Here is a 10,318-nt window from a genome sequence, read left to right as displayed (position 1 = left end):
GAGTCAACCTCTGCCCCTTCCTCACCTATTGTCCCCCTCTCCTCACCCGCCACTCCTCCTCCTCCTCTTCCTCCTTCAGAGGAAGAAGCTACTCAGATGCTGGCTGACTGACACACACACACACACTCACACACACACACACACACACAACCTCTACATGGTGTCCAGCAGAGTCCGGAACAACAATGCGAACAGAGAGAAAAAAAGAACACCTGGGGGAGGAAGAATATCCTTCTGAGCAATCTCTAGACTGGCCTGGTCTACAGTGAGTAGATCAAGTCCGGATCTCTCCTGGGTTTATTGACTTAAGCATCACTCTGGAAGCCATTATCTAGTGTACAGTGGTGTACTCTGTACGGACACCACTGGGCACTTAAAGGACATGGTCAAGGACAAAAGTGTGGCCAATACAATATAGGTACAATATTGACATAAATCTATCACTTTTAAAATAAATGGGTAATATCCTGTTTTTGTCATTATTTGCACAAATGATGATTGTACTGTATTTAGCTTGTACATGGGTGGTTGAATTGTGATGACTGTTAATTTTAAGGAAAACATTAAAAGATGATTAGCTTTGTTTCCAAAGGGGAAGGAAGGTCTGTTGGCAGCTAATCTTAGTCCAAGATGGTGTCAGCATGACATGTTGCCAGTGTCTTTTGGCCCTCGTCTATCTGTGAAACAGATGTTCCTTACCGTCAAAAGAAAAAAGATGGAAAGTTGGAACTTTTTGTGTAATTAAAACGTCTAGATATTTAGAGTGACAGTCGGCTGAAAAGTCAAAACATGTCTCATCTCCTCGTTCTCACCATTTAAATTCAATGCATTACAAAAGCAGACCTTATCCTGACTTAATACATGTTCCTACTTGTATATTACAAATGGTGCTATGTTGGTCTCTCTGGTCTTTACCTTCTAAATATTATATTGTTAGGGGATGATGATACCTCAGATAAAGGAATATGAGTTCTTCCACATTGGATACACTTTTCTTAATTTAACATCCATAGAGCTTTCCATTGGCTTACATTAGCCAGAAAAGGGAGAGCAATGGATGACGGTGAAACTAAGCACAACATACTCAAACTGAAAGAAGTGATACAATGCTGTATTTTTAGTTCACTGACTAAGAAAAGGGCTGTCTAATATTTAGTATGGATGTCAGATTTTGCAGCATTGTATATTAGATGTAATATATGTGCTGAACTACTGCTTCTTGAAGGCAATGTAATGAGAAAATGTTTAGGGTCAAATTTTTCCCCATGCACTTGCAATGAATGAAACTGTGGTGTACCAGTCTATATGGAATGGGTTAGTAGAATTTATTTATTGGCAGTGTATTCGAACGTGTGGTTTGATTTGTAAATGTTGATACATGTATTGGATGGAGTGAGGAGGAAATAATGGTTGGACGCTAGATTTACCCAGTATGTCCAGAGGGCACTTGTTGCAGTTGGATAACGATCATAGGATGTAACCATAACATGTTTTGTAGAGCTCTGCTGGTCAATAAACCATTTTAAACATGTTGTTCTTGTTTGTTGTGCCTTGCACAACCTCCCCCAATTTTTGCGACACAATAGCCTACTTTGTCACTTAGGAGGCGCAACGGTAAACGTCAGTCATCGTCACGAACCTTAGGGTCCTGACATTTCAGAGGGGACCGATAGAAGGAAAAAGTGCTGCAATGTTCAAACGAACCGGTCCGTGACTCGACTGGCTCCCCATGAATCAGCAGTCTGTGGAAGTAGATTTGCCACACAACGGAGTCACCGGCAATGAATAACATTACGACTTTAAAAGAGAGCTCGGCACAAAGACGCCGAAGTGAATGTTTGAAGAAACCCGAGACACAAATAGGCGCTAGAGAGCATCAGTATGCAACAGCTCCGTCGACTCCCTCCGGCTCCATCGCCACAGCACATTTCGTCAGCATAATATCCATCAACCCGACCGCAGCTCCACGCCCACCCCGACTCTGTTAATACTGCTGATGAGAGGGGTGAACGCTCATCAACACCCAACCTGTAATCTCGCTTTTCCGAGCACATGTTAAAGCACTCATTACACTAATTACCCACACCATAGATCGCACGGAATCTATGGACTAGGATCAGTTTTATGATGAGTGACGAGTGGCAATAGGATTTATCAACCAAAAGCTGCCCATACCTTTAAAGAAAACGGGTTTGTATTAGAACCAAGAGCCTATATTCTTTTTTTGTCAGTAGGCTACACTTGCCAGACGAGTCACTGCTTTCAATCTACTGCAGTAATTCCCAGAACAGGTTAATTAATTTGAAAGCAATTCTAAATTAAGCTTGTAACATCTATAACGCACTAATTCTTTGAGACAGCAAGGGACCCAGCTCAGGGGTAATGTTAATTAACAAGATGAGAAAGGGCAGTTAAAATGCCAGGCGTTAAATACATGAGCTTGGGAATGAAGCGATGCATTTTTGGAAGGAAGCACTGCATGGCAAACTCTGAAGGCTCTTAGATGAATGAAAAGAGAGCATCCGTTAAACCATTGGGGCTGGTTCAAGAACACTCCCTGCAGTAACACCTCTGTCCACCAGGGAACGCAAAAGCACCACACAACAAATAAGGTGAGGCTGCACTGAAAAACAGTCATATTGTTGGAGCATACAGGAGCATCTGCATACAAAACCTATGCCTAAACCCTAAGGCCCAACCTCGGCAATGATAACTTGTATAAAATACATACATCTCCGAACAAAAAAATGAGATTAGGCATTTAAACTTAGGCAATAACTAAAACTTTATTCATAACCTATACAACAAAAATGAAAAAAAAAAAAAAAAAAAAAAACTAAAGGAAAGAATAAAGTGCATGATAAAAACAGCCTCATTTTCATTTCACTGGGACACCACCTTCTGTTCAACACACACACACACACACACACAATAACAAATAGATAAAACCAGATAAAAAAACCAGATAAAAAAACAGCTACAGTCCACACTGATCCAGAGATTGAATTTGAAACAGTCCGACACCACACTTTCACACACACATCCATCCATCCACGCACACACACTTGCATATATACAACCCATGTATAACCCATGTACACACACGCAGACACACGTACACACACACACAAACATACATCTCTACACACAGCTAGGCCCCTAGTGCAGTCTCTGGGGCCTCAGGTAAGGGTCACATGGTGTTGTAAAGCACAGTCACTGTCCGCTTTTTATCCGCCGCCTTACGCAGGCGCCGTAGTGGGTGTGGCTTCCCGTGCTGAGAGGGCTGCGGGTGGGAGTGGGCGTGGTCCGGAGCCGAGGGGCGGCCCTTGGACCTGTGCTGTGAGCAGGGGTGCGGGGAGGGAGGGCCAGAGGGGCTCACGGCAGTCCTGCCCACATCCTCCTGGACGCAGAGTCCAGGCCGGGGGCTACTGGGGGGGCTTTGGTGCAGCACGCGCTGCTTCTTGTAGGCGTCGTCGTGCACGGGGTGGACCGGCGACGCGGAGAGAGACAGAGAGGGCACCTGGGGGGACAGCTGCTGCTGCTGCTGCAGATGAGAGTCCGAGGAGGGGGCGGGGCAGGCGCCAGCGTGGAAGTCCCAGCTGCTGAGGTCGTGGGTGGACAGCTCCAGGCAGTCCAGCTTGGCCAGCGAGGCCGAGCGCTTCATGAGAGAGGGCGGCGTGAGGCCCGCCTGCCGGATACGCGCCTCGATCTCCATGGCGCGCTGCCACACGGCCGGCCCGCGGGCCTCCGAGGAGCGACTGTCCGTCTTGGTCGGCGCCGAGCCAAGCTCCTCTCCCTGCTGCCGCGTCGGCCTCTCCTCTTCCTGCTCCGAGGAGCCCTGGCCGGGCTCCGCCTCGGGGCCCCGCGCCCCTCCGGCCTCGTACAGGAACGCCTGCAGCTCCCGCAGCGTCTGCTGGATCTTCTCCAGGTCCTCGCTGCTGCGCGCCAGACGGCTGTACGGCTGTGGTGCCTGGGCTGGGACCGAGCTCGGCCCATCGGTGTCCGTTTCCATCTCCGTCACACCCTCCAGCTGGACGCCCGACTCTGGGGCTGGGGGCATGGGGAGGTGGGAGTGGGTGCCACTCTCTGGGCATGCAGGGAAGGAAGATAGTGGTGGTGGTGATGGTGGTGGGGGTGGGGATGGCATTAAGGGAGGCTCAGGGAGAGCACCAGAGTCCAAATCAAGTAGGAGTCTCTCATCCTGCTCTTCCACAGGCGCAGCGTCGCTGCAGTGGGCCTCCTCTGGCTCGGTGCAAGCTTCGTCCAGGGCGGCAGCGCCTGGCTGGGGTGAGGCGGTGCGGTGCTCGGGCCCGAGGGAGGAGGAGGAGGAGGAGGAGGAGGACGACGACGACGACGACGGGGCGGGCTGTGGGGAGCAGGACGTCGTAGGAGGAGGAGAGGAAGGGACGGGCGCTGGAGCACAGGCCGGCACGGGGCAGTCCAGTTCCTGCTGACGGAGCCTCTGCTCCAGCTGCTTGCGGACGCGGCGCACCGATCCGGTGGCCCAGTTGCGCGTGGGGGTGGTGGGGGAGGGAGGCTGGAGAGAAGGGGGAGGTGGAGAGGGCGTGGAGGGCAGCTCGGGGGCACTGTCAGGGCTGTGTGGGGGTGGCTGCTGGGGGTTTCGTGGTGCTGGTTGCTGCTGGTGGGGGAGCTGGATGTGGGAGATGGACTCCAGCTCAGTGACCATGTGCCGGACCGACACGCCGTTATCCGGGTGGAGGTCACCGACAGGGCTACAGCCATCTTCGGGCTGAGGAGAACCCTACACAAAAAAACACAATGTTAAAAGTGCTATCTATACAGGCTGTCAATAATAAATGCACAGTTCAACTCTATATAAACATTTAGTTCATTGCTACCAGTAGGGGGCAGTGGTCACCATGTCAGCAAAACAGCAAAATATAATTCACACTAACACTTCTAAGAAATTAATGCCATGATTACATTACTAATGCACGAGACACAAATAATAAGGTAAAAGCAAGACATGTTTTGATGATCGGCATGGTGTTTTCAAATAAAAAGTCGACATTAATTCTGGTTGCCAGTCTCACCTTTCTCTGGCTGTTGTCTGATGGAGCTGGGCTGTGCTCCTGCTCGTCCTGTGGCTGTTGCGGCAGGTCCTGGCTGGGGCAGCGGCACTGACCGGCCCTTGGGGAGCTGGAGGGCTCCGGCCGGGTCGGGATGCCGTCCTGCGACAGCCCCAGGAACTTCTCCCGGGCACTGAAGAAGTCGATGCTGTCCGTGCTGAGGCTGGATGACCCGCTGTGGGTGGTCATCTCGGGCAGGCTGCCACACGGAACCTCCTCAGTGTTGTCGCTAGGTTGCCGGCGGCTGCTGCTGATGTTATTGTTGTTGTTATAGTCATCCTCGTCGCCATGGTGAGGGTCCAGCGAGAGCGAGAGGGCCGAGTCCGAGGGGCTGAGGGGGCTGAGTGCCATGGGCGTGTCGGCGGCAGAGGAGGAGGAGGCCAGTCCAGGCCCCCCAACGCCCTCGCTAACAGTGTCCAGAGACAGCTGCAGGCTGTCAGTGATGCTGGGCTCCTGGGCCAGCTGCTGCTGCTCTTCACTCACGCTCCCGTCGGCCACGTCGGCCTCGTCCAGAGGCAGCTCTGTTGGGTCAGGGCTGGTGGCGCCGGCCGACGTCGGGAGGTGGTGGTGGGTGGTGCCGGAGCCGGCGCTGTCGGGCCGGGGCTCGGGGGAGGATGACGGGGGCAGGACGTGGAGCGAGGGAGGGGGGTGGGGGCGCGCCGCCGGGACCGCCTCGGCCACGATGAACGCAGCCACGTCCAGCCGCGCCTTGGGCACCAGAGTGGCCGCCCGCGGCCGGGGGAGAGGCGGCAGGAAGGGGTCCTCGGAGGAGGAGGACACCGGGTGGGAGGTGGACGAGGAGACCGAGACGGACACGGAGACGGAGGAGGAGGTGGCCAGGTGCTCCTCGGAGTCGCACAGGCCGTTGGATGTGGGCGGCGAGGGGCTGCGTGTGCCGACACCGTCCCCGTCTGCGAGTTGCTCCTGCTGGAGCTGCGGCTCGGCGCCCAGGGCCTGTAGCACGGCCATGCCCAGGAAGTGCTGCAGCGAGGCCGGGCCGTTGTTGTTGAGGGGGTCCGAGTGATCCAGTGCGTGGTGCTGGGATCTGACCAGTGGCTCGGACAGGTCGCCGTCCGAGTGGGAACGCCACAGCTTGTTGTGCCGTTGCTTGCTACGGAACAGACATTACAAACGTCATGACTAAAACTTGCCTTCAAACAGAGAAGCACACGAAGGAGCATTAATGTCAAACCTCAACTACGTGTTCAGTTTAGAGTTGCCACCTCTTGCATGAAAAGATTATATTAGATAAGTATGCATGGCCATTAAAAACAAACACAAGCTTAGAAAGAAAGCATGACCAAACAGCCGATCGTGGGAGAGACGACGTGGGGCAACTCCCACAGCCTGGATTCACTCAAGAATAGGAGCGAGATTCAAGAGATCCTATTGTCTCCCCCATATAAAACAATGCTTCAATTATGGGTGGGAATTCTAATCCCAGCGCGTGTTGACCTTCACTAGAGCAAACAGGTGATTGTGCCAACGCAGTCTAGCTACAGATGGCTCAGCTAATCCTCCAGCTCAAAGGTGAAGCGCTTTCGTGTGTGTGTGCATGCGTACATGCGTGTGCGTGTGTGTTGCTGACGTTCGCGGAGGACAGAGTTACCTGGCCAAGAGGATGCCCTGGTACTCCTCTAGCTGCTTCATGAAGGAGGGGTTGGGCTTGGTGACAGCGCGGCGCTCCTTCACGTAGTCGAAAGCGCGCTCCAGGTCCCAGCCGTACTCCTTCATGGCGTAGGCGATGACCGTGGAGGCCGAGCGGCTCACGCCCATCTTGCAGTGGACCAGGCACTTAGCTCCGGCTTTCCTGAGCAGGAGAGAGCGTGGGGGAACGAGGGTTACTAGAATGTTCCGTAAGATCTAGAGGCTGGCTTAGGGATACTGGCTTGGAAATTTAATCATTTAGTCAGTTTTTCCAAGGTAGTTAATTGTTAAACACAACACATTCAGTTGACTATATTGCTTTTATAGTAGCCTACCATTTCGCAACAGTATCTTCATAGCGGTGTAGAATACCCAGAATCCCTTATTTATTACAAGCACTAAATGCAAAAGTTGTTCAAAGTGAAATGGCATACTCACTTGGCCTTCGAGATGAACTTGAAGGTATCGTTCCAGTATTCTAAGAGGTTGGTAGCCTCCTCGTCGTACACACGGATGTTGTGGTACTCAAACAGGCCAGGAAAGAAGTTATCAATCTCCCTTGTCACGTTCAGGATGTAGCGGACCCTGCCAATGGCCCAGAAAGGCGGATTAGATGACTCACTCAGGCTACTCCAAAACAGGAGCTGAGCTATTTTGGAGCAGAGGAGAAGAATAGGTGTTTTAATACAAGTCTGACTTACCCACTGTTCTGCAGTTCCTCCAGATTAGATGCGTTCCACTCAGAACCCTGCAGCCAGACAAAAATCAATTAACTCACGAGAACCACTGAATATATCTACAGGAACTAGAGCAACAGACATATGAGGTAAGAGGTCATTGTCTGGACGCTCACCAGGAATACGTGGTCAAAGATCTCAGTGGGGCTGTCCATCTGGCCCAGGATGACGATCATCTCGTTGTCGATAAACTCTTTGAACTCACGGAGGTTACACGTCATCTGCATCTCCAGCTCTGTGCGGATCTGAGAGGAACAATGACAGACAGACAGACTAGTCAGCACTGACAGATAGAGCAAATGCAATTGAACTGATTGTAATGTTAAAAACAGAGAAGTTGACAGTAGCTGTCTCATTCCAACAGTGACGAGGCAACAAATATTTATATTCCAAAATTAATATTCCACTGTGTGAGGGCTAGTCTGATTGTGGCTGTTCCTTAAATTGTGACGATTGAAACCAACAAAAAAAAGGAACACCAGGCTTTTCTCCCAAGAGCTTATTTTTGAACAAGATCCAAGTCCAGGAAGAAAGGGGGCAAAAGAAATAAAAGATCAGAGACTAAGGGGAAAAAAAGTGCTGTTGCATTATATAGTACACTATGTAGAGAAGGAGTGGATGCTCCAAGTACAGGGTAAGAAAAAGTGCATTTCCAGTAGCTCAGTACCTGTTTGGAGGTGACATTCTCCAGGTCCATCTGCATCATGATCTCTCGGAGGCGCATTTTGATCAGGCGCTCTGTGCGTTCCCGCTCCGTGGGCCTGCAAAAACACACACACACACACACACACACACACACACATTAACACCACATGCCATGCGCATACTCCCACAAGGACAGATTCAATCCCCCAAATCTGCTCTGGCTGCTGTCATGTGTGTCAGGACAGGAGACACAGGGCTCCAAGCATACGGTCATGGAACCAGCTCAACATCACTTTGTATGAGTGGATAGTGTTATCAGTGGGCCTCACTGGGTCTCTAGGCCACTGAGAGGAGTCTGTGAAGGGACCCATGACGGGGGGGGGGGGGGGGGGTGAGAGCCATGTGCCTCTCTGCTGATAGCAACACATGCCCTGATTAGCTCCCACGAGACCAGAGCTCTGCTCCAAGTCCAACACCCCTCCCCCCCAGCAAACACACACACACACACACACACACGCGCACGCACACGCGAAGCCGGCCTCAAGAGCACGGAGACCAATGTAGGTCAGATCCCAGGGTGGCAAATATTGTTGAGCCAGGTGCCTCCCTGTGCCTGCTTCGGGTGCGTGAGTGGGACGGATGACCCTGGCCATCTGAAAGGCTCACAGGCTCACATTATCAGGCCGACGCTACTCTAGAGGTAGAGGGAGGGAGCGCGAGCTTGTTTATGCTAGAGCTGCACTCTGCGACCCTTTGAGGAAAAAGGGCACTGGCATGGGAAAAGGGTTTATCCTTTCCCAAGAGGCAGGCCAGGACGCTGGGCTTGGATTACAATGTTACTGGTCATCAAGGTTATACACTAGCAGTTGATGCCCATACAAGCCCAAGCATGTGTGTACACACGCACACACAATCTAGACTAGACTAGACAGACATAGAAACGTATATATACCCCTCTATCAACTAAATGGGTCAAAACAGCTGGAGCCAGGATAGGGCATCAAGCCAACAATCTTTTTAAGAGGCCATCTCCAGCAGGCTCCCAGCAGGACTAAAGCACACACACACAGAGTTATCTGCGCTTAAGAGTTGTTTGCAAAATTGGTGACGGCAGAGTGTGCGTGTGGGTGTTACTGTTTGCATGCAATTTCTCATTTCGTTCTTGCATGAGAGGGTTCAGTGAGTGCACAGCTTGAGTGTGTGTGTTTTGAAATGAAATCAGGAAAACACACGCACACACTGTCCTACTCCTTCCTCTACCTCTGGTTGACCCCCTTCCTGTCCCTAAGGGGTCACTTGTCCATCCTTTACTCCGGGGGGAGGGCAAGCTGTATATCTGTCTAATTGCCCTCTCATCCGCTTGCCCCCCCCTCCTCCCCCTCCTCCTCCTCTATTCTGTCTGCCCGTCCACCTGCCTCTGTCAGTCCGTGTGTTTGTTTTCCTCTCTGTCTCACACTTTTTCCGATCGTAAATCAAGCTGCCTGGGGGCGCGCACTATTCTGGGCACCTCTGGCCCCCCTTGGGGAGTTAAAGATAGGTGCAACCCCCCCCCACCCTCCCAGTGCACAGAGGCACGTGGGCCACCTATCCTTTCCAGAGTGGGAATTCCCCCTCCCACTCGTACACCCATCGACCTCCTCCCTCCCTCCGCCGATAAAAGGAACATAAATAAATACCAGATAAATGTCTGACCGTGAGGCAAGCAGCGGCCGGCCGGTCAGTATAAACAGCTAGAGGGCGAGGTGGTTCATGGCTTCATGACCCAAAGTACACATGTATGCTTATGAGAGAGCCCGGGCTGATACTATTTGATCTGCTCTATTTATACCAGCTAAGTATGTGTGTGTGTGTGTGTGTGTGTGTGAGAGAGTTTAACTGTATGAGAGTGTCATATGTACAGTTGTGTGGATTTAAATACGTGCTTGTGCGTGTGTGTGTGTAGCATATGTGTGTGTGTAAGTTTAACTGTATAAGTGTCATATGTACAGTTGTGTGTATTTAAATATATGCTTGTGCTTGAGAGTGTGAGTGTGTGTGTGTGTGCTTGTGTGTGCCACTGACTTACTGCAGAGGTCATAAAGGAGAGGGCGTTGCGGAGAGAGGCAGAGATTTACACCACACAAAGAAGCAGCACACCCCTATTGACAGTGCGAGTGGTTTGTGCACTCTTACTGAACCCTTCCTTTCCTTCACCCACAT

The 10,318-nt window shown here is 51.5% G+C and overlaps 1 protein-coding gene across 2 annotated transcripts in view; it reads right to left on the bottom strand.

Moving 5' to 3' along the window:
* Positions 1–2,767: 2,767 nt before the first annotated feature.
* Positions 2,768–10,318, bottom strand: part of ssh2a (slingshot protein phosphatase 2a) — a 27,345-nt gene continuing 19,794 nt past the window's right edge. For both annotated transcript variants that reach the window (XM_076282668.1, XM_076282667.1), the window contains 7 exons: positions 8,142–8,235; positions 7,591–7,719; positions 7,439–7,485; positions 7,176–7,322; positions 6,700–6,900; positions 5,055–6,201; positions 2,768–4,762 (listed from right to left, as the gene is read on the bottom strand). In XM_076282668.1, the coding sequence (XP_076138783.1) occupies positions 3,191–4,762; positions 5,055–6,201; positions 6,700–6,900; positions 7,176–7,322; positions 7,439–7,485; positions 7,591–7,719; positions 8,142–8,235 (3,337 nt within the window). In that variant the 3' untranslated portion in view covers positions 2,768–3,190. The remainder of the gene's footprint in view (positions 4,763–5,054; positions 6,202–6,699; positions 6,901–7,175; positions 7,323–7,438; positions 7,486–7,590; positions 7,720–8,141; positions 8,236–10,318) is intronic.

This window comes from Alosa pseudoharengus, unplaced genomic scaffold, assembly GCF_046254945.1.
Source record: "Alosa pseudoharengus isolate Yale_2024_CS ecotype anadromous, Long Island Sound unplaced genomic scaffold, YU_APseudo_1.1 YU_APseudo_1.1_scf_13, whole genome shotgun sequence".
NCBI lineage: Eukaryota > Metazoa > Chordata > Actinopteri > Clupeiformes > Clupeidae > Alosa > Alosa pseudoharengus.
This window is presented reverse-complemented; position numbering and strand designations above follow the sequence as displayed.